The sequence below is a fragment of the Xyrauchen texanus genome, chromosome 9, assembly GCF_025860055.1.
Source record: "Xyrauchen texanus isolate HMW12.3.18 chromosome 9, RBS_HiC_50CHRs, whole genome shotgun sequence".
Classification (NCBI taxonomy): Eukaryota; Metazoa; Chordata; class Actinopteri; order Cypriniformes; family Catostomidae; genus Xyrauchen; species Xyrauchen texanus.
The window spans coordinates 6,320,090-6,345,261 of record NC_068284.1 but is presented as its reverse complement, the minus strand read 5'-3'; the positions used below and the strand labels follow the sequence as shown (position 1 = coordinate 6,345,261).

The following is a 25,172-nucleotide window of genomic DNA, read 5'->3' as shown; positions in this document are numbered from 1 at the left end:
CCTACTGATGTTGCTCTAGTGGGCGTAGCTTTAGAAAATCTGATCATAGATGAGATATATTGCCGGCAAAACTAAGATATTCTAATTTGACTAGGAATCATTTGTTTTGCCTCCAATATTAGACAATCTGTAGGGGACAGTGTTTTTATATAAACGGCAGCCGTGCTCAATGCATCATATCATGATAAAGATGAACAATATATTAATGTAAGAATTAAGCTCACTCACAATGCTGTCAATTTATAGTACATCATCCAGTCTGCACCATCCTGCTAAAAATTTGCATTTTTGAGGAGAAAGTGATATAAACTGCTGCAATGCTAAATCATATTAATGATCTTATTTTAGGTGAAATCTTTCAATGTATCAAACTCAATCAGAATGCCATCAATTTCTGACACTGATGCTTGTTTTATTATATCAGTGTACTGTATGTGGTTACAGGCAAATTATAGAACATTGAAACTGGTGACAACAACAAATGCACTCGGCTCCATCTCACAGGAGACAGATGACGTGAGGTCCACTGTCTTCTCTCATTAGTAGTCGCAGCATGATATAGCTCTGCATTATTTAGCAGACATAGGCCACTTCTATTAAAATGAATGGGAGAAATTGGAATACCCTATGGTCAACGGATGTCCCGCCTTACAGGTAAAAAGCCATTCACCTTTTAGATAGATCGCCTGTCAATCAACTCGAGAACGGGCATGCGTATGTTAAACAAGCAGGAACCATTTTTGGCCGTAATCTGAAGACACAATTTATGATTCCAGTGTTGTCAGATTTTATTGCTGATTTGAAATATGTTCTTTGATCATAATCTTGACCAACCATTTTGGAGATTTTGGTCCTTCCCCACTCCAAGTAGAAAGGAGCTGCTCTTGTATGCCGCTTGTTTAAACAGATAAACAGCTGCCCTAGAGCTCAACAAAGATCAAGTTAAAAATTTCTCAACTTTGTCATGTCTCTTGACACACTCACATCATGTTGTGAATGGATGCTGTCACTCATTTCTTCGGAAGTCGCCAGCTCTCATTGAAAATTAAGTCTCCTGTTGCGTCCTTACCGACAGTAGAGCAAGACACGAGCAAACTCACAAAATAGTCTAGCAAAAAAACAGCACAAATTAGGGAGAATATACAGGGGAGAGATAAGATACAGGTGCCACATATCTGCTAACGAGCACCGCAAATGAGTGTTCCCATTGAAATGCTGCTCGCTCAGCACTTTAATATACCGTGTACATACATAATAACCGAAATACATAGACAATTGACCAACATGCATCAACTAACACTAACATCTTACCCCACTGTCCCAAGATTTATTGTTTTTATTTCTAGTAATTTCATAAAGTACAATCATCAAAATATACTAAACACAAGGCAATTCAGCCCACTCTGTCCACCATGTTTGTAAAACCCATTTTCACATCACAATTGTGATTGGCACGTGAGCAGAGAATTTTGTTTCTCGGCATCCATAACAGATTAGAGCATTCACATTGTAAGAATCAGCAATTGTTGTGTGTTATAATCTTAATCAGTATATATGTGCGTAACAAATCTTAAACAATGTATGCCTGCTAACAAATGATGAATGATGTGTGTAACTAACTAGAAAATATATGTTAAAACCAAAAACGATAAAGGATAAGTGAATGTGAAGGTGGGATAAACTGCAGCTGCATTTCTGACACAGGAGATGAGGGGAACCTAGAAACAGTTTCTACATTGGAAATTCCTCAAGCAAGGAACTGATAAGAATGAACCAATAGGAGGCAAAACCAGTAATCCCATGGTGGCAAAAACGAACCAACGGAATGACTGAAACTTATCTCTTAGAATATTGGAGATGCCCATGTGGCAAAAATAAGCCAATCAAAAGAGTAAAAAACTTAGAACAAAGGAATACACCCTGGGTCAGAAATGTAGAAAAGAAGGGAACACTGGAGAAACGGGGTCTTTTGAGCTGAGTTTACGGGTGAAGCAGAGTAGATCCCAAGCTGGGCAAAATGTTTTTGTAATTATACTTTCTTGTTAATAAATACTATTTTTATCTAGTCTCCTCAAAAACGAACACAACACAGTACAGTAAACTACAACTTATGAGCCAGAAAATATGGGACCAAAAAAAAAGAAAAAAAAGTCTTATGTACTATTAAACAGAACAGGCCTATTAGCTTCAGCAACACCCAAGTCTGCTTTCATTTGTAAACACATGAACGTGACAGACCGTGACGTTGGTAAATTCAGAACTTACCTCATTCGTGTTTAACAATGGATGTTACGAGACTGATTGTGAAGCACAAAGTGCTCTATTGTTTACCTTTTAGATGCAAATGTGGTCCACCTCATGTAAACAATATTTCATGATGATCAAGTTTGTGATACATATAAATGCTGATAAGTACCACTCCTGATAACTATTTTATAAGTTATGGTCTTTATTAAATAAATACTCACTGTAGTAACATAGAAATCACAGTATTTTTCTGTATAAAGCCGCTGCTGTGACGCTATGCAGCTGCAGTTATGCTGTAGTTAAGCTGACACTATGCTCATATCTCGATCCAGCTTGCGATGTGAAACAGGCATAACACCTCCAGGCAGCTATTTATAAGTCCAGCTCCAATCTACTTGAAAGGTCAAAAGCATTTCAAATCAAAAGTAAAACGGACAACAATGCTATCATAAATTGTGCTTCTTTAGCTCCAAAACATGACAAACAAAAATATTTCAAATATATTTCAGGCTGGTCCAGACAGGCGAGGTTTCTATCAAATGAATGGCTCTTTAAAAGCTGAAGTATGTAATTTCTGCACCACCAAAAGGAATTGCAAAAATAAACCGTTTTCAATACAACTTTCTGAATATGCCCCCCTGATGCCGTTGATCAGACAAAGAGATAGCCCAACCCCTAACTCATGCCATTGGTCGAGTCAATGGTATTCTGTCTGTATGGACAAACCACTCAAAACAGAGGAATTTTTATTCAGCCACAGAAACAATGTTTACAGTTTTCAAGAAAATGTACTTACAACTGGCTTACTTATAGTTATCTGCATATTATATAAAATAAGACTTTACATACTTCAGCTTTAACTATAAGGTGTATCTTCCATTCCAACCAGTCGCCATATTAAACATACAATTTCTCCCATTCCTACTGTACGTCTAATGCCAATAGGCATATCGGTATGACAAAAATAACCAGTTATACTTATTTCATCCATCCTATAAGAGTAGTTGATAGTCAAACTCTTATTCTTGTAGTCTCTTCCAAGTCCATCTTTACACTTTAAACAAATTTCATATGACAAATTCTAAAGATAAAGTTTGCTCACTATGACAACTTTGGGCAATTCTTCCTTAAATGTCGCCGTAGACTACTTGAAGAGCTGAAACTCCTCCTACATTGAGTGCAGTCATATGTCTTCTCTCCAGTATGCACTTTCTCATGTGTTATAAGGAGTCTTGGATGAGCAAAACTCTTTTCACAGTGTGAACACTTGTAAGGTTTTTCTCCCACATGAACTCTTTGATGCTGTTTCAAGCAACTGATTCGGACGAAGGCTTTTCCGCACTCGGAGCACACATGAGATTTCACACCAGTATGTATTAACTGGTGTTTTTTCAGATGGGCCAGCTGTGAAAAACTCTTGCCACACTGAGAACATTTGTGTAATTTCTCTCCTGAATGACATTTCATATGAACTCTTAGGTTTGTTTTATTTGCAAAACTTTTGCCGCACTGAAGGCATGGGAAAGGCTTCTCTCCAGTGTGAATTTTCATGTGCCTTTTAAGATTTTCTTTTACTAAAAAATGTTTCCCACACTGAGGACATGTGTAAGGTTTCTCTCCGCTGTGAATTCTCATGTGAAATTTTAGGCTTTTTTTATGTTTGAATCTCTTTCCACACTGAAGGCACATGTATGGGGTCTCTCCTGTGTGAATTTTCATGTGATCCTTAAGGGCATGAGTATATGTGAAATTCCTTCCACACTGAAGGCATGTGAATGGCTTTTCTCCAGTATGAATTCTTGTGTGGATTTTAAGGCTTCCTGTTTGTGTGAAACTCTTTCCACACTTAAGGCATGTGTATGGGGTCTCTCCGGTGTGAATTCTCATGTGTACTTTCAGACTTCTTTTATGTGTGAAAGTCTTGCCACACTGGCTGCACAAAAAAGGCTTCTCTCCAGAGTGAATTCTTATGTGTAAATCAAGGTTTCCTTTATATCTGAAACACTTTCCACACTGAGGGCATGTGAAAGGCTTCTCTCCTGTGTGAATTCTCACATGCTCTTTCAGACTTCTTTTGTGTGTAAAACTTTTGCCACATTGAATGCATGTAAAAGGCCTCTCTCCTGAGTGACTTCTTACGTGGAAAATAAGGTTTCCTTTATGTCTGAAACTCTTTCCACACTGATGGCATGTGAAAGGCTTCTCTCCAATGTGAATTCTCATGTGACTATTAAGGTTTCCTTTATTTGTGAAAATCTTACCACACTGATGACAGAAGTAATTTTTTGTTTTTGTTCCTCGAGTTCTTTTTTGTGAGAATGTCTTTTCAGTCTGGGAGCAACTAAAAGATTCTTCACCAGTTATGAAATTATCAGATTTCTTATGCGTCTCCTCCACTTCATCCAGTTCCTGAATGTCCTTTTTCACTTCCATCAGGTCTGAAATTCAAATACAAAGTAGTCAAAAACCAATACAAGAGGGATAAATATGAAATGAAAGGAGAAAAATTAACAAAAATCAAAGAAAGCAACATGTTGATCATTTCTGTGATCATTTATTAAATGACAGTTAATTTTCATGTTCAGTGGCCTTTTCCTGGAAAAAGCCACAAAGTTTCATCCACCCTCTAAATGAAAATTTTTGCCATGGGACGTTGCAAACAAATCTGTCCCCCCGATCCGTGTTGCTTGTGTCTATGATGACCAGTGGTGGTTAGGCTTGGTTGAGGACATCAGTGAGGAAAACTGATGTTTTGTAAAATCCTTCCACCCACCTAGACCCACAACATCATTCAAGATATCTAAGGAGGACAAAGCATGGGTTCCCAAGAACAATATTCTCAGAAGACTGAGGAAATCTCACAGCTTCTAAACAAACATGTAGTTTGAAATTCTGGTATATAATTGCTGTAAAATACTGTTCATTTTATTATTTGTTATGCTTATATTACATCTGTTACTTTCTCAAAACACATGGATAAATTAGGCTTTGCCACAGATTTCTACTAGCCTTAGCTCTGTAACCAGTGGAACCTTAAACAAAATGTTTTACAGCAGAATGCTATCTGTGATCAGAAAGGTGTGGCCAGGCTGTGATGGAGCATGGCTGGCGCTGAATCAGCCAATCAGCAGGAGAGAGAGATTAAGGGAAGCCGTAGACGCTGGTTCGAGAGAGAGCCACACATGTGGTTGCGTTGCATGTGTGTCTGTGTTTGTTTACATCCATCCATCCATCTTCAAACACTTATCCGTAGTCGGGTCGCGGGGCAGTAGCTCCAGCAGGGGGCCCCAAACTTTCCTATCCCGAGCCACATTAACCAGCTCTGACTGGGGGACCCCGGGCGTTCCCAGGCCAGTGTGGAGATGTAATCTCTCCACCTAGTCCTGGGTCTTCCCCGAGGCCTCCTCCCAGCTGGACGTGCCTGAAACACCTCCCTAGGGAGGCGCCCAGGGGGCATCCTTACTAGATGCCTAAACCACCTCAACTGGCTCCTTTCGACGCAAAGGAGCAGCGGCTCTACTCCGAGCTCCTCACGGATGACTGAGCTCCTCACCCTATCTCTAAGGGAGAAGCCCGCCACCTTTCTGAGGAAACCCATTTCGGCCACTTGTACTCACGACCTAGTTCTTTCGATCATGACCAAGCCTTCATGACCATAGGTGAAGGTAGGAATGAAAATTTGACAACAGTGTGATAGAGCGAGTGCAATACTGCCCCCGCTGCCCCGATTCTCTGTCCAACCTCCCGCTCCATTGTCCCCTCACTCGTGAACAAGACCCCAAGGTACTTGAACTCTTTCATTTGGGGCAATACCTCCTTCCCTACCCGGAGTACGCACTCCATCGGCTTCCTGCTGAGAACCATGGCCTCAGATTTAGAGGTGCTAATCCTCATCCCAGCCGCTTCACACTCGACTGCCAAGTGATCCAATGAGAGCTGAAGGTCACGGACAGATGATAACATGAAGACTACATCATCTGCAAAAAGCAGCGATGAGATCACCAGCCCACCGAACCGCACACCATCCCACCCCGACTACGCCTCGATATCCTGTCCATGAATATCAGAAACAGGATTGGTGACAAAGCACAGCCCTGGCGGAGACCAACCCCCACATGGAACGAACTCGACTTCGTGCCGAGGACCCGAACACAGCTCTCGCTTTGGACGTGCAGGGATTGGATCACCCTAAGAAGGGTGGTCATATGCCTTCTCCAGATCCACAAAAAACATGTAGGATGGCCATACCGGATGGGCATACTCCCAGGCCCCCTCCAGGATCCTTGTGAGAGTAAAGATCTGGTCCGTCGTTCCACAGCCAGGATGGAACCAGCATTGTTCCTCTTCAATCCGAGGTTTGACAATCGGCCGAACCCTCCTCTCCAGCACCTTGGAGTAAACTTTACCAGGGAGGCTGAGAAGTGTCATACCCCTGTAGTTGGCACACACTCTCTGATCCCCCTTTTTGAAGAGGGGAACCATCACCCCGTTCTGCCACTCCTTAGGCACTGTCCCAGACTTACACGCAGTGTTGAAGAGGCGTGTCATCCATGACACCCCCTCCACAAGCATCCAAAGCTTTCAGCATTTCTGGTCGGATCTCATCAATCCCCAGGGCTTTTCCACTACGGAGTTGTTTGACTACCTCAGTGCCCTCCCACAGGGAAATAGAATCTGATCCCCCATCAGCCTCTGGCTCTGCCTCTAGCATAGAGGGCGTGTTGGGATTTAGGAGTTCTTCAAAGTGTTCCTTCCACCGCCCAATAACCTCCTCGGTTGAGGTCAACAGCGTCCCATCTTTGCTGTATACAGCTTGGATGGTTCCCCGTTTCCCCCTCCTAAGGTGGCGGACGGTTTTCCAGAAGCACTTTGGTGTAGACCGAAAGTCCTTCTCCAAGGCTTCTCCAAACTTTTCCCACACCCATTGCTTTGCCTCCCTCACGGCAGAGGCCGCAGCCCTTCGGGCCTGTCGATACCTTGCAACTGCCTCCCAAGACCTCCAGGACATCAAATCCTAGAAGGCCTCTTTCTTCAGTCGGACGGCTTCCCTGACCATCAGTGTGCATCACGGTGTTCGAGGGTTACCGCCCCTTGAGGCACCTAAAACCTTGAGGCCGCAGCTCTCCACCGATTCTCCAAACGTTCCCAGTTCACCCGCTCTACTCGTTTGGGCTTTCCAGGTCTGTCCAGAGTCTTTCCCAACCCCGACCCAATTCACCACCAGATTATGATCGGTTGACAGCTCCGCCCCTCTCTGTACCCGAGTGTCCAAAACATATGGCCTCAGATCCGACAACATGATTACAAAATCGATCATCGACCTTTGGCCTAGGGTGCTCTGGTACCACGTACACTTATGAGCATCCTTATGTTCGAACATGGTGTTTGTTATAGATAATCCATGACTAGCACAGAAGTCTAATAACAAACATCCACTCTGGTTCAGATCGGGGAGGCCTGTCATTTCCCACGTGCGCGCTGAAGTCACCCAGCATCACTATGGAGTCCCCTACTGGGGCCCTATTCAGGACTCCATTCAGGGTCTCCAAGAAGGCTGAATACTCTGAACTGCTGTTCGGTGCATATGCACAGACAACAGTCAGAGTTTTACCCCCCACAACCCGTAGGTGTTGTAGATCCAACTGGTAGCGCTCCACCTCACTCACCAGTTCCAGCTCCTTCCCCCTCAGAGAGGTAACGTTACAAGTCCTACCTTTTGCCACCAGGGTCTGGTCCGTCGAGACCCACGGCCTTCACTGCCACCCATATGGCAGCGCACCTGACTCCTGCGGTTTCGGGGTGTCACGTTGCTTCTTCGGGCTGTGCCCAGCCGGGCTCCGTTATAAGCCCGGCCACCAGTCGCTCGCCGAGGAGCCCTCCATCTGGGCCTGGCTCCAGACGGGGGCCCTGGGATTTCCTCTGGGAAGGGTAACTCCTCCTCTTGCCGTTTTGTTCCACGGAGTCTTTGTGAACCCTTCTTAGTCTGGCCCCTCACCTAAAACCACTTTGCCTTGGGAGACCCTACCAGGAGCACCTGGCTCCAGAAAACTCAGCCCTCCGGTTCATAAGGGCACACAAACTCTTCACCACGATAAGGTGATGGTACCCAGAGAGGGAGAGTTGTTTACATTTGTTTTAAATTAATTTATATAATAAAATCCTTAACCGTTGAGCCACCACTGCCCCCAAGAGATATTGAGGTTTATGTAAACATCTGTATATATAACCAATATATATACTGTGTATATATAATAAAAATTTGTCGTGATCTATGACACAAAGTAAAATAAAAACTGGTGGTTTTGCAATACTAATACATAAAGTTTATAACTAAAAAAACGTGTACAGTTTATGAAATAGATTAACCAAGATGGGTGTGGTAGTTCTTAAAGAGGTGGACTGAAGCGCGTGTTCCAGTTACAGAGGGACCACACATCCCTGCCAATCAAGGACATGATTCCCTGCCAATGTCACAATGCTGCAAAAGGAAACTCTGGACTATTTTTAAACTTTGACTTAAGGAAAAGCAAGATTCCATCCCAATCTTGGAACAGTGGACCTCTAACAAAATCTGAAAAGGGGGTGTAGGAGTTTACTCATCTAGTCTAAAAGGAATTTGAGGACTTGGAGATGGCTCCCCTTATAAACGGTGTGAGAGCTGTATCCACATTCTCTGTAATAATTCAAGCTTGTTCACAGTGGGTGTTGAGCTCTGCCCAGGCTGTCCCTTGTCACTTGTCCTGTTTGTGATATTCAAAAGACAGGATTTAAAAGTGCAGCCAAGGGCCAGAGTGAGTCCAATTTGGGGGGCCTCAAGATTGCATATCTGTTCCTTGCAGACATTGTCCTGTTGGCATCATCAGGCTGTGACCTCCAGTGCGCACTGGAGTGGTTTGTGGCCAAGTGTGAAGCTGTTGGGATGAGAGTCAGTACCTCCACATTTTTAGGCCATGGTTCACTATTGGAAAAATGTTTAATTGCCTTCAAGTAGGGAGAGAGCTTCTTCCCAAAGAGAATGATTTAAGTATCTAAAGGTCTAGAATAGATCTCAAATTAGATTGACAGGTGGATATGTTCAGCAGCAGCAGTAATGGTGGTGGAGAGGGAGCTGAGCCTAAAGATGAAGCTTTCAATTTACTAGTCAATCTATGTTCCAACCCTCACCTATGGTCATGAACTTCAGGTAGTGACTGAAAGAAAAAGAGTGTGGATAAAATAAGCTTTCTTGGTATAGGGTGCAAAACTCAGACATCCGAGAGTGGCTCCGAGTAGAGCCACTATACTTCTAATTTTAAAGGGGCCAGTAGAGGTTGTTTGGACATCTGATCAGAATGCCTCCTGGACGTCTCACTGTGGAGGAGTTCCAGGCATGACCAAATGGGAGGAGACCCCCAGGGCAGACCCAGCATAAGATTGAGGGATTATATCTCTTGGCTGGCCTGGGAATGGTTTAGGATCCCTCCAAGAGGAGCTGGACAAAGTGGCTGGGGAAAAGGAGGCATGGGCACAGTGACATCTGCAGAATGGGAGATGCTCTACAAATAAATGTTCACGCAGCCATTAAGACACTGGAGAGAGAATCACCATTGGCAATTTGTTTTCCCCTTGCCAGATTTGAGAAAATATACAAGTAGATATACAATGGCAGCCAAAAGTTTGGAATAATGTACAGATTTTGCTCTTATGGAAAAAAATTGGTAATTTTATTCACAAAAGTGGCATTGAACTGATCACAATTGAGTCACGACATTAATAACGTGAAGAATTACGATTTTACGATTTAAATTTTTTTTTTTAGAACTTAACTATTTAAAAGAGTTCTCCATTGGCATTCCAGCTGTCAGTTTGTCCAGATACTAATGTGACATTAATCCCCACACTTCCTGTAGCACTTGCCATAGATGTGGCTGTCTTGTCGGGCACTTCTCGCGCACCTTACAGTCTAGCAGATCCCACAAAAGCTCAATGGAGTTAAGATCCACACTTTTCCAAATATCTGTTGTCCAATGTCGGTGTTTCTTTGGCCACTCCAACCTTTACTTTTTTCTTTTCTGTTTCAAAAGTGTTTTTTTCTTTGCAATTCTTCCCATAAGGCCTGCACCCCTGAGATGTACATGAAACTGGTGTTCAGCGGGTAGAATTCAATGAAGCTGTCAGCTGAGGACATGCGAGGCATCTATTTCTCAAACTAGAGACTCTGAGGTACTTGTCCTCTTTGTTTATTTCTACATCTTTTTTTTGCCATTTTGACCTAATATTAACCTTAAGAAATGCCAGTCTATTGAATACTGTGGCAACTCAAAAACATACACAAAGACAATGTTAAGCTTCATTTAATGAACAAAATAGCTTTCAGCTGTGTTTGATAAGCAAGGGATTTTCTAGTACCATTGGTGTGACACAGTGTTTCCCACAGAAGGAGATTTAAGCAGCATCCCAAAAGAGGCGAACACACGGGCCAACAGTCTATTCAAGCGGGGTACAGATGAATTAACCCTTCACATTTGCAGCTTGTATTAGTCTGGGCTATTTTCACTGTTCTCAGCTGTATATTTCATTATTGTATTACCAGACCTTTTATTCCTACTATCATAAGCGTCAAGGAGAAACACCGTGCCAACTTTGTTCAGTTTCAGATTGTTATTTGTCGAACTGTAGTAGTTGGATTGTGTGCTTCACATAAATTGGGACATATAGTTATAAACGATTGCCTGAACTGAGTGCTTTCAGTTAAATCGCTTTCACGTTTTCATTTAAGTCTAGGAAAGAACAGTTCAATGAGTGTTGTGCATGTGGGTGTTTATGCTTAAAATATGTTAGCCAATCATAACACAGTGGGCGTGTATAATGAAAAGGGGCCCGCACAGAAAACTGAGCGTTTCAGAAAGAGGGCCAGAGAAGGTGTGAAAAAAAGGTAATTTGGTACTATATAATGACTGTTTTTGTGCAAAATCATTTAGTGACATTATAAGTGAACCTCAAGAAAAATAATTAAGCAAAAAAAAGCATGACATGACCCCTTTAAAGTGCTTAAATTTAGCTGTTAAAAAATATTCTTTGGATTTTTTAATTTATCTTTTTTTTTATAAGTAATGGAATAAATAGAAAATTGTCTTGTTTTGTTGAAAAGAACTAAACAGTGCTAGAAATTAAAAAATACAATTTCTTCTTGTGTGCAAAGACATCCACCCACTCCACTTTCATTGAAAAATGTGTCTTTTAATATACTTTGTGTAAGAGCCATTATGCTCACTTAATGTCTACTGTAGTTTCACTGGTGAACACTGGGTGGAGTATGGGTTTCATTTGGTATAAAGGTAGCCAATGAGTAAGAGACACCAGGTGTAATGAATGAGGGAAGCAAACAATTTTTGACCGTGTCAAGAACAAAAGAGGACATACTAACTGGTGATGGCAATCTGTTTGAGCATCCGAGCTGAAACCCAATAAAGAGTGTAAATGCAGTACTTGACTGAAGTGCGTTTGTTTTGGAGCCACGCGTCAGATATCCCTACAAACACCTCTGAGTGACAAGATGGTTATTCGTCGCTACATTTGTCAAAAATTGCTTCTTTGTGGATTATCACGCATCGCTTTGGAACTTTTTTGAACTTTCTACGGATTCGATGTGGTTTTGGATTAATTGGACGTATGATTCAAGGACCAGTTGTGACGAAGCGAGCTAATGGATTCAAGGTATGTGTAGCGCTACCTATGAAGGACTCTTGTGTGTACACCTTTAATAGCGTAAATCCAATGCATTGGCTGCTTAAGTTATAGTTACAAGGGAAATGAACTTAACACTTGGTGAAAATGAGTGTGAATAATGGTGTTGAAGATTTTACGGTTGCTGGTAAACAAACAGAGACAAGTGTGCTGGTTGAAAAGATTGAGATTGGGTCTGTGAAAGAAAAACGGTGTATCAAACTTACTCCAAAGGCATTATTAGAAAAATTGGAAGCATTGCAGAAAACAAGAAAGACTAAAGTCAATAAAGCAAACAACTTGATGGCTATTATAAAAGATTTTATGCTTAACCGAGAGTATGAAAAGGAAGTGCATTGTTCCTTTGGGAAATTCATAAGACTGTGTGATGAAGCAAGAGAAATGCACAATTCTGTGATGGTTATTTTGCCCAATGCCGAAAAGGAAAAGCAACAAACATGGTTCAATGGAAAGATGTTAATTTACAATGGGTTTAGAGATGATGTTCAAAAATGGTTGAGTACTGGAAGTCAAGTTTCATGTTCCGGTGTCGATGGCAATGCTTGTCAAGATGACATTCAACCAAATGATAGTGTTTCAAACATTTCCTCACGAGGGTCAAGTAAACCATCCAGTAGAAAAAGTTCTAGCAGTGTGCGTACTGGAAGATCTTCTGCTTCTGCAGCACGAATTATAGCAGAGGCAGAAAAAGCTGCATTAATTGCACGTGCAACTGCTTTAAAGGAGAAACATGCCTTGGAGGTACAACAGGAACAACTGAGGCAAAGACAAGAGCAAATGGATATTGATGCAGAAATCGCTGCTGCTACTGCTAAAATTGCGGTTTTAAACTATTCTGACAATCAGCATCCTAAAACCCTTTCTGATGGTATGAATGCATATTATTATAAGGGAACTACAATGAGTGGCAAAGAAGTTACTCTTAATCCTTATGTTGAGGAATATATGCCAAAGAATTATTCTCAGCAAGCAAGATCAAGGAATGTGATTCAGCAAACTCACAGCGCACTGCAATCTGATCCTCATTCTGTTTCACAAATGCAAACTTCAAGTGTAATACAGAACAGCAATGGAACATCAACTTCAAACATCTGCAGTATTATGCAAAGGCAAAATGAGATTACTCCTCTTCTTGTACAACAACAACAAGCCAGCACACTGCCTCAAAGAGATATTCATGTGTTTGATGGTAATCCTTTGCAATATAGAACTTTCATCAGAGCTTTTGAACATGGAATAGAGGACAAAACCAGCAATAATCGAGATCGTTTGTACTTTCTGGAACAACATACACAAGGTCAACCTAAGGAACTTGTAGCAGTTGCTCAGCACATGGATGCACAAAGAGGATATGTGCAAGCTAAAGCATTGTTAAAGGAACATTTTGGCAATGAGTTTAAAATAGCTGCTGCATATATGGAGAAAGTACTTGGATGGCCTTCAGTAAAATCAGAGGATGTAAGTTCATTGCAGAGTTATGCTCTCCTTTTGCGTGGATGCTGTAATGCAATGGAAGAAATTGAGTATATGAAGGAGCTGGAGATGCCAAGTAATTTGAAAATAGTCATCATGAAGCTGCCTTATAAATTAAGGGAAACTTGGAGAACTGTTGCTTGTGAACTATTGGAAAAGCACACTCGAAGAGCACAGTTCAGGGATATTGTAACATTTGTTGAACGTCAAGTCAAAATGTCATCTGATCCATTTTTTGGTGATATCCAGAATACTCAAACTGTGCAGCAGAAACCTCAACCTAGGAATCCAATTAGAAACAGCTTTGCAACAACGGTTGTTACTAACAACAAATCAAGTCAGTGTTGTGTGTCTGATTTCAGATCAAATTCCCAAGTTTTATGTTTGTACTGCAAACGTGATCACTTATTGGAGCAGTGTACACAAATGCAAAACAAGATGCACAATGAAAAGCTGAACTTTCTAAAGGAGAAAGGTATTTGCTTTGGCTGTCTTCGTGTTGGACACATGAGCAGAGACTGCGATAAGCGTTTGACTTGCACAGTATGTGGCCAAAGGCATCCCAGCATTCTGCATATTCAACAAAAAGAGAGAGTGTACACTCAAGGACAGAATCTTCCATCACTAAGTAATGCCTGTGACCAAAGTGCTCTTCAAGCGTATGGTCAAACGGGCCGGTGATGGAGAATGTGCATTATCAATTGTACCAGTTCAAGTCAAATCCTGTAAAGGACAAAAGGTAATTCAAACATATGCATTCCTTGATCCTGGTAGTTCTGCTACATTTTGTTCAGAACACTTAATGCATCGTTTGAAATTAAAAGGAAAGAAGACTAATATTACTGGCGACCTGTCCAGGGTGTCCCCTGCCTTACGCCCAATGTTAGCTGAGATAGGCTCCAGCCCCCCGCGACCCTGTACACAGGATAAGCGGTTGACGATGGATGGATGGATGGAGAAGACTAATATTCTTTTGAAAACAATGGGCAATCAAAGATCTGTTAGTAGTTCTATTTTGACTGGATTGGAAGTGTCTAGCCTTTATGATGACATTTTTTACAGCCTTCCGGAAGTCTTCACTCAGGAGAAAATGCCCGTGTCCAAAGATAACATTGTCATTGAAGGGGATTTGCATAGATGGCCGTACCTGAAAGGTGTTAAGATCCCTCAAATTCCTGCTGATGTGGATTTGTTAATTGGAGCAAATGCTTCCAAGGTAATAGAGCCCTGGGAGGTTAAAAACAGTGATGGAGAAGGACCCTATGCAGTTAGAACCCTACTGGGATGGGTTGTGAATGGACCTCTCCAAGGAAGAAAGGACACTGGAAACACAAGTGAATGTCCGGATATTACTGTTAATAGGATTTCTGTTGACAAGTTGGAGGAGATGCTCAATAAACAGTATAACCACTGACTTTAATGAGATCGCTTCTGAAAACAAAGAAATGTCAAGAGAAGATCATGCATTTATGGAAAAGGTAAATGGGTCAATTAAGCTTCAGGATGGACACTACAAATTGAATCTTCCATTCAAAATGGAAAATCCCATGTTGCCAAATAACCTTTGTGTGGCTAAACAGCGAATTATGGGATTAAAGAGGAAATTGGACAGAAATAAGACGTTTCATCAGGAATATAATACTTTCTTGGATGAGGTCATCAATCAAGGTTATGCTGAAAGAGTACCATTGCATCAGTTGAAACAGGACAAAGGGAAGGTTTGGTATATCCCTCACCACGGGGTCTATCACCCCAAGAAAGGAACGTTAAGAGTGGTATTTGACTGTGGAGCTGCTTTCAAAGGTACATCGCTTAATGATCAATTGCTGCAGGGCCCTTATCTGACAAATTCACTTTTGGGAGTTCTTGTGAGGTTTCGACAAGAGCCTATTGCATTTATGGCTGATGTGAAAGCAATGTTTCATCAGGTCAAAGTTGCCACAGATGATACAAATTTTCTCCGTTTCTTGTGGTGGCCAGATGGTGACTTGAAGCAAGAACCTGTAGAATACAGGATGAACGTGCATTTGTTTGGAGCTGTGTCATCCCCAAGTTGTGCTTGTTTTGCACTACGTAGAACAGCAGAAGACAATAAGTCCAACTTTCCAGAAAAGGTCATTGACACAATTCATGCCAACTTCTACATGGACGATTGTCTGAAAAGTGTAACTTCAGAGGAAGAGGCCATTTTGATGATCAAGGATCTCACAGCTGTGTGTTTAACTGGAGGTTTCCAATTGACCAAATGGGTCAGTAATAGCCGTGCTGTGCTACAAACCGTACCTGAAGAACACAGAGCACATGGCATAAAAATTATGGATCTGGACCAGGATCAACTACCAGTGGAAAGAGCTCTTGGTTTGTTGTGGTGTGTTGAATCTGATACTTTCAAGTTTAAAATGACCATCAAAGACAATCCTTGCACCAGACGTGGTGTTTTGTCGATTGTATGCTCTGTGTATGATCCTTTAGGATTCTTGGCACCATTCACTCTTACAGCAAAATGTCTTCTGCAAGAACTGTGTAGGACAAGATATGGATGGGATGATTCGCTACCCTCAAATCTTCAAAGACAATGGTCTTTTTGGTTAAAGGAGCTTGAGAGGATTGCAGACTTTAAGGTGGATAGATGTTTAAAGCCCACAGGATTGGACCAACTTACCAACATTCAGTTGCATCATTTCTCTGATGCAAGTACACTTGGATATGGTACTGTAACATATCTTAGGATGGAGACAAACAAGGATGTCCATGTTCGTTTCCTACTTGGTAAATCAAGAGTAGCACCATTGAAGCATGTGACAATTCCACGTCTTGAATTGACAGCCGCTGTACTTGCTGCTCGAGTGGACAAGATGTTGAGGGCAGAGCTACAGTTTCCATTGGTGGAGTCAGTATTTTGGACAGATAGTACATCTGTGCTAAAATACATAAAGAATGAGGACAAACGCTTTCTGACCTTTGTGGCCAACAGGATCTCTTTTATAAGAGAAGTTACAAGACAGTCACAGTGGAGGTACATATCTACATCTCAAAATCCTGCCGACTGTTGTTCAAGAGGTATGAAAGCAGACCAGCTGTTATCAAGTGAAGAATGGATCAGTGGACCACCCTATCTGTGGAAACCACAGGAAGAGTGGCAAGTACAAATAGTTGATTCTACTCTTAAGGTCAATGATCCTGAGGTAAAGAGGAACATGAGTGTGAACACCATTGGTATAAATGAAGTGTCGAGTGCAACAAACGCCACTCATAGACTGATTGTACACTTCTCAGACTGGATGAAGCTGAAAGTTGCTGTTGCCTGGTTTTTGAAGCTAAAGAAAGTTCTTAGGCAACGGAGTCAAAGGCGAAAAGAAATCAAAACCTCTTTAGATTACTTGGGTGTATTGCCGTCTTCCAAGAAAATAGAGAATGAGCTTCAAAAGCTAACATTCTCAACGACTACAAGGAACTTAACTTTGGAGGACCTGACTGAAGCGGAAACCGCTATTGTTGCATTTAGTCAACAGCAACAGTTTGGAAAGGAAATTGCTGCCTTATCAGCTTCATCTGTTTTAAGGGTAAAACGGGACAGCAAGTTGTATAAGTTGGATCCTGTCTTTCAAGATGGGCTAATAAGAGTTGGAGGACGACTGAGGAATGCTGCTATGCCTGAGGAAAGGAAGCATCCTATCATTCTTTATAAAGATCAGCACTGTGTCACACTCATTTTGCGGCATATTCATCAACAATTGGGTCATAGCGGAAGAAATCATATGCTTTCCAAGCTGAGAAAGAAATATTGGATCATTAAAGGTAATGCAGCTGTTAGGAAAATCATATCTAGTTGTGGCCATTGTAGACGTCATGGAGTTAAAGTTGGTGAGCAGAAGATGGCAGACTTGCCAAAAGAGAGACTCATTCCCGACCTTCCTCCATTTACAAACGTAGGAGTGGATTATTTTGGTCCTGTAGAGGTCAAAAGAGGACGCTCCATGGTGAAGCGTTATGGGGTCATCTTTACTTGCATGGCAAGTAGAGCACTTCATCTGGAAGTCGCCTATTCCTTGGACACTGATGCATGCATTAATTCTCTACGCAGATTTATCTGCAGACGAGGACAAGTTGTTCAAATAAGATCAGATAATGGTACCAACTTTATTGGAGCAGAAAGAGAGTTAAGAGAAGCACTTAATTCATGGAATAAGAGCCAGATTCAAAAGGCAATGCTTCAGGAAGGTGTTCAGTGGAGTTTCAATCCTCCAGGAGGCTCACATTATGGAGGAGTGTGGGAGCGTATGATCAAAATGGTCAAGAAAATTTTGAGTTCCATCTTACAACAACAAACTCTGGATGATGAGGGATTTCATACTGTGTTATGTGAAATTGAGGCCATTTTAAATGATCGTCCAATAACAAAGCTGTCAGATGATCCTAATGACCTAGAGCCACTTACTCCAAATCACATTCTTCAAATGAAAGGCAAACCAGTTCTACCACCTGGACTCTTTGGCCAATCAGAGTTATACAGCAAGAGGAGATGGAAACAGGTCCAATATATGTGCGACTTATTCTGGAGAAGATGGACAAATGAATATTTGCCTTTGCTTCAAGAGCGACAGAAATGGAACACTGAAAGGAGGAGCTTTGTTCCTGGTGATATTGTAGTCATTGTGGACTCTACAGCCCCACGTGGATCCTGGTTGATGGGACGAGTCTTGGAAGTTTTTCCTGATAAAAATGGACTTGTACTTTCTGTGCGAGTACAAACTAAAACCAGTGTACTTGAGAGACCTGTGACCAAGCTTTGTCTATTGTATGACAGCCTGGAAAGTTAAAGACTGATTGCAAAGACTATATGTTCTAACAAACAGAAGATTGTTTAAATACAATGTTATCCAGTGTCGCTTTGGACTTTAATGGCTCTTTGCATAAATATTGTATTGAATTGTAATGTCTACCTGTCATGTACAATTAGGGGCGGTGTGTAAGAGCCATTATGCTCACTTAATGTCTATTGTAGTTTCACTGGTGAACACTGGGTGGAGTATGGGTTTCATTTGGTATAAAGGTAGCCAATGAGTAAGAGACACCAGGTGTAATGAATGAGGGAAGCAAACAATTTTTGACCGTGTCAAGAACAAAAGAGGACATACTAACTGGTGATGGCAATCTGTTTGAGCATCCGAGCTGAAACCCAATAAAGAGTGTAAATGCAGTACTTGACTGAAGTGCGTTTGTTTTGGAGCCACGCGTCAGATATCCCTACAAACACCTCTGAGTGACAAGATGGTTATTCGTCGCTACACTTTGTTTTTTACAGTCATTCCTCAGCAGTCATTAAATAAAATCAAGAATGGGTACCAACCTCTTTGTTCCTCAGTATCTTCATTCTTCAGTCTGAATGATTCTGAAATACTGATGTCTTCACTCTCCTCTTTAAACTCCTCTTTAACAATCTCCATCTTCAGTAGCATGTAATGCAGATTTCATCCTAAGGGTCAGAGAGAGGGTGGAAATTTATGACGATTATTTGATTTACCCAGGAAAAGAACAGTTCTGTGGAGAAGGAACTTTGATAAGAATTGGTTACAAAAGATTGTCACATTGCCTATTTAACAAGGTTTCAGTGCTTAGAGGTTGCAAGGTAAAGTGGTAGATGACATGCCACTTTGGCTGGGCAATATATTGACTATTAAAAATATAATCTAGATTATTTTGCAGATGATGTAAAATTAACCAATATAGTAAAAATTGTGATGATTTTAATGTGTGGCAAATAAGTTTCATAAAGTGCGCATCAGTAGACTAATTTCACACTGAACAATTAAACAAATTAACATAAAAAGTTGGTCATTTAATTAAGGATGTGAAGATAAACGGTCTGTGTGTGATTCAGAATAAACCAGTGACGCACTGACCTGTGTGCACGGCGGCGCTCTCAGTTCACGTGAATTGTGAAATCCAAGAAAAGCAGGTTCAAGCATTTGCACAATTCCAAACATTAGTAACAATTACAAGTTATTAGACAAATCTACAAACGCGGCACAGAATGACAGAAAATTAGATTACAGCATTTCAAGGAAATGCATAACATTGTAAACTGCCAAATATACATTACCCTTTCTGTGTCACAAATAAAAGCTCCTTGTGAAGTTGTAAGTAAATATGACTGCACTTGGTGTCAAAATAAAAGCTTGCAGGTGGAGGTGAAGTAAAAAGGACAGATTATTACTTTTGTGTAACACAAATCTAATAATAAATACAATGATTGTTACTTAACCCGACTTTTACGGCACATGGACATTGGAGCAACCTGTGTTTGTGTTTACCATCGCCAGACCCTGCTCAAATATAAGATTCATGCAACAACCAAGCTGCATGATAATCTGCAGGAGAAGCTACGTGACATCTGCTTGCTGCGGAGACCAAGCCTCCAGTCCTCAGTGTCGCCTGATGCCGGCGGAGAGGACGTCGTAAGGAGTGTGCGAGGAAGCTGAAGCGTGGCAAGAGGGTGTGGTCCATGCTAGGCAAAAAACAAACCCTAGCCTGCCGGTCTATCCTGCTCTCAAATGTTTGCTCCCTGGACAATAAACTGGACTACATCTGACTCCAGCAGACTATGCAGCGTGAGTTTAGAGACTGCTGCGTCTTTGTTTTCACAGTGACGTGGGTCAGCAACAGTGATCCGGACACAGCCATTCAGCTAGACGGGCTCGCCTCGTTTCGTTCCGACAGAAATACAGCTCTGTGGGATAAGAGTCGCGGTGGTGGCTTGTGTGTTTACATCAACACAGAATGATGCAAGAACTCTATGCTCGTCACTAGCTACTGCTCATCGCTGGTGGAGCTTATGACTGTTAGATACAGACCTTTTTATTTACCACGGGAATTCACCACTGTCATTATTACCAGAGTTTACATTTTATGCTAATGCTAAGGAAGCACTCTGTGAACTGTATGGGGCTATTAGTGAATTGCAGAACGCTCACCCTGACGGACTGTTTATTGTTGCTGGAGATTTCAACCATGCAAATCTCAAGACAGTGCTCCCTAAATTCCATCAGTATGTGGACTTTGCAACGAGAGGGGCGAACACGCTTGATCTTGTTTACACAAACATACCAGGCACGTACCGGCGGAGCCCTGCCCCCACCTCGGCTATTCCGACCACATCTCTGTTATGCTAATTCCTGCAAACAAACTGCTCATCAGGCGCACAAAACCGCTTCAGAAGCAGGTGAAAACCTGGCCAGCAGGAGCCATCTCTGCTCTTCAGGACTGTTTTAAGTGTACTGACTGGCACATGTTCAGGGAGGCTGCAACATATGGCGACTTTACCAACTTGGAGGAATGCACAGCATCAGTGATCAGCTACATCAGCAAGTGCATTGATGATGTCACTTTCTCCAAGACCATCACCACACGCTCCAACCAGAAGCCGTGGATGACTGCGGAGGTGCGTGCACTGCCGAGGACCTGAGACTCCACCTTCAGAGCAGGCGACAAGGCGGCCCTAAGAACAGCGAGGGACAAACTGTCCCGGGCCATCTGAGAGGCAAAGCGTGCACACGCCCAGAGAATCCACAGTCACTTCCAGGACAGCAGCGACACACAGTGCATGAGGCAGGGCATACAGGCCATCACCAACTACAGGACAACATCAGTTGCCTGTGACAAAGATGCCTCACTTCTAATCTCTGTTTGAGGGGCAGAACGACGTGGTGGCGAGGAAGACCACCCCTCCTGCCAACGACCAGGTGCTCTGTCTTACCACGGCCGATGTGAGGAAAACTTTACGTAAAGTCAACCCACGGAAGGCTGCTGGACCAGGCAACATTCCTAGAAAATGTGCAGACCAGCTGGCAGATGTTCTTACTGACATTTTCATCATCTCTCGGAGCAGCGCCGTCATTCCAATGTGCTTCAAGGCCACCACCATCGTCCCCATGCCAAAGAAGTCTTCAGTGTCCTACCTCAACGAATACCGTCCCGTCGCACTCACACCCATCATCACGAAGTGCTTCGAGAGGCTAGTCATGAGGCACATTAAGACCTAGCTGCCCCCTCACTAGACCCACTGCAGTTCATGTATCTTCCCAACCGTTCAACAGACGACGCCATCGCCACCACCCTCCATCTGGCCCTCACCCACCTAGATAAAAAGGACCCATACGTTCAAATGCTGTTCATAGACTTCAGCTCAGCTTTCAACACAATCATTCCTCAGCACCTGATTGTAAAGCTAAACCTGCTGGGCCTGGACACCTCCCTCTGCAACTGGATCCTGGACTTCCTGACTGGGAGACCTTAGTCAGCTCGGATCGTGAACAGCATCTCCACCACCACCACACTGTGCACTTGGGCACCCCAGGGCTGTGTGCTCAGTCCACTGCTGTTCACTCTGCTAACTCACGACTGTGCAGCAATTCACAGCTTGAACCACATCATCAAGTTCGCCGATGACACGACCGTGGTGGGTCTCATCAGCAAGAATGACGAGTCAGCATACAGAGAGGAGGTGCAGCAGCTAATGGACTGGTGTAGGGCCAACATCTTGTTTCTGAATGTGGACAAAAAAAAAAAAGATAGTTGTTGACTTCTGGAAAGCACATCTCCCACCCCCATCCTCACTACATTCTATAGAGGGACTATTGAGAGCATCCTGAGCAGCTGCATCACTGCCTGGTTTGGGATTTGCACCGTTTCGGACCGCAAAGCCCTGCAGAGGATAGTGAGGACAGCTGAGAAGATCATCGGGGGTCTCTTCCCTCCATCAAAGACATTTACACAAAACGCTGCATCCGCAAAGCAACCAGCATTGTGGATGACCCCACACACTCCTCACACAAACTCTTCACGCGCCTGCCATCTGGCAAGAGGTACCGAAGCATTCGGGCCCTCACGGCCAGACTATGTAACAGCTTCTTCCCCCAAGCCATCAGACTCCTCAATACTCAGAGGCTGGACTGACACACATACACACCTGTACACTATCCAACTTTTGCACATGTCCAGAGTTGCACTTTAACTCATTGTCACTTTATACCTGGCTGCTACCTCAATAACTGCCATGTCCATAGAACACTATTTCAGAGTATGTTATGGTTACATTTTAGAAAGTGTCATCTTTTTGCACTACTCTAATTACAAATGTATACTGGTCGGCGCCTCACTGTCTCTTACTGTGCCTATTGTCCTGTTCCTTTTAGTAATTTATTGTACTGTCCCGTCTTTTTTGCACACGTTTGCATGTGCACTTTATGTAGAAATGTTATTTAGTCTGTGTAGTCTCATGTGGTTCTTTGTTTGTCATATGTTGATTTATGCAGTTCCATGGTCCTGGAGGAACGTGGTCTCGTTTCGCTGTGTACTGTACTAACTGTATATGGTTGAACGACAATAAAAACCACTTGACTTTATTAAGCTATTATGTATGTATTATGTATTGCATATGCAATATGAATATAAAGTGCATATCAATGAAAATTATTACATTTCATTCTCCCTTGGGCTTAATGAAAAACAAATTTTAATGTCTTTAAATATTTAATCTACTTGGCTGCAGTGGCTGTTTGGATGAAATGATGGTTCCTCTGATAAAAAAAAAACTAAACTAAACACTTTTGAGCCATTTTAGAGCAAATACATAATTATCAGAGATATAAACAGAATATCGTCAATTGTCTCAGCCCCCAATGACACTATAAGATGTGCACATTTAATGCATTCCACTCTGTTGCATTGATGTGTTTTGTTTTTTAAACAGTTTTTAAATCATTAATAATTTTTCATTCAAAATATTCCTATGGCCTAATGGACAAGGTATAATTAGTTTTTCTATGTTTGGGATCGTATTGCACTCGGTCAACCACATTTTCTTTCAAAGCATAGTCTTCTGACCATGATCAAATACAAATGTGTTCGAGACATGCACACTACAACTGCTTTGTGATACTCTTTTAATACAGGATAAAAGGCGCATGTGCAGACAAAGCGCACAGACGAGGACTGAAAATCAGGGCCACACGCAGACGGTACGCATAGTGTCCTAGTCATTAAATCTGCATCATGCATACTGTGCATGGTGCAATCAAATTATGGGTCTCTGCTAGTGGTGCACCAATCAGGAAATTTGAGGCTGATACGGTCACTGATGTTTTAACACTAAGATCGGCCGATACAGATAATTATTATTTTTTTTTTTTTAAGTGCCCTTGGTCACACTTTTGCAAGTTATATTCACAATAAAATCACATTAATTGTGAATTACTAACATTTATTTGTATTGAAAACAGTTATGAATAGTTCTGATGTCACTATGCAAAAATAAGCATCTTTCAGGTCGATTGACACAAACCAGTCCAGAAGACGTACGTGGGCCAAAATCTGTTTTTGAGTAACCATCTTGAACGGAAACTTAGCGAATATCCAATTCAAGCGTCTCAAATCCAAAACTGGACGTAATCATTCACAGAGTTGTCCCTAAGCCACTCGTGTTATCTCGGCTGTGTGCTTACGGTCATTGCCATTTGCCATTGCAAAGCCTATCAAACTAATCGGAAAAGTTACGTTACACCCCGCTACCTCACATTTGCACTCGGTATGGACAAAAGTGTCCAGAGTGTTTAATACGGACATTTATTTAAATGTTGCCTCAAGCATATGGCTGGACACACATCAGCAGCGTAATCCAGATAGGAAAACCAGGGCTCTGGAACGGCACACAGCGGAAAAACTGTGTGACTCAATAAGCCTTCACTCTTCAACTTCTGCACCCCATTGGACTGTACAGACCTTCCCTTCTTTAAAGCGCCGTGGAAGAATTTGAAACCTCTCAAACTGCTAGACAGCCCCGACATTAACAGCACTATAAAGAGACAACACTGTGAAATGCATCAACATCGATTACAAGGCTTTTTAAAAACCATATCAATCGCACTTACTAACAACTTTTAAACTATTAACCTTTTTCATGTTTATTCTGTTCATATAAAATATTTAAGGGGGAATCTATTCTTAGACTTGATATTTATATATTTTTTTTATGTAGGCCTCTCTTGTGCAGATGTGTTTAGGCTATTCGTTTCTGCATAAATACTATAGTTGATTTATCAGAAAGACTAGCCACATTGACCAAACCAAGGCATTGTGTTTATGGCTCTATTATTACAAATGCCAGTTAAATAGTGGAAGAACTATGGCAAGCTTAACATTCATAAGGGCAAGTACAGTGTACTATTGAGGGGTTTAGTGTATGTACCTCCATATATTTCAGACAAAGTTTTCCTCCTATTTTAAGGATATCTCATATCCAACAAACTGGCCCTTTTTTGCCTTCAGATATTCAAACATAATGTAGTGTAAATTATTAAGAGTCTGATGAAAGGAAAACAATAATGTAGAAAGAAACACATTTTCAATAGAAGCACAATTCTGGCTCAATTAAATGATCTACTCATTTGGTATTATCTGTTGACTTCTAAGGAGTTATCTTCATAGCGCAGTCTGTCGCCTCAGCCGAATATTAGTTTGCACAAGCACATGAAATATCGCCACATGCACACAAGTCTGATAGAAGACTGGACAAAAACGATAAAACACTCACCAGTTTCATCTCTTGCAGCTTATTTTGTTTGTTCAGATATATCAGCGGAACCTCCCGTTTCTCCTACAGTAGATAAACAACAACAAAAAAAACTCTCCCAAATGCACAACACGATTGACTCTTCTTCTTGGTGGTG

The 25,172-nt window shown here is 41.9% G+C and overlaps 2 protein-coding genes across 2 annotated transcripts in view; both read right to left on the bottom strand.

The window, feature by feature from the left end:
• The window catches only part of LOC127649498 (gastrula zinc finger protein XlCGF8.2DB-like), a 162,502-nt gene that overhangs the window by 114,205 nt on the left and 23,125 nt on the right, over window positions 1-25,172 (bottom strand). The window lies entirely within an intron of this gene.
• Window positions 435-25,172, bottom strand: LOC127649496 (gastrula zinc finger protein XlCGF57.1-like). The gene is made up of 3 exons (XM_052134617.1): window positions 25,037-25,172; window positions 18,797-18,922; window positions 435-4,685 (listed from the first exon to the last, which is right to left on the bottom strand). The coding sequence occupies exons 2-3, from the start codon at window positions 18,903-18,905 to the stop codon at window positions 3,349-3,351; spliced, it is 1,446 nt and encodes a 481-aa protein (XP_051990577.1). The 5' UTR covers window positions 18,906-18,922; window positions 25,037-25,172; the 3' UTR covers window positions 435-3,348.

Bases quoted from the DNA above. Each gene is read 5' to 3' on its own strand.
- LOC127649496 (XM_052134617.1), bottom strand. From the start codon at position 18,905: ATGCTACTGAAGATGGAGATTGTTAAAGAGGAGTTTAAAGAGGAGAGT. The intron at 4,686-18,796 runs GTTGGTACCCAT...TTTGAATTTCAG, and splicing joins AGATACTGAGGAACAAAGAG to ACCTGATGGAAGTGAAAAAG.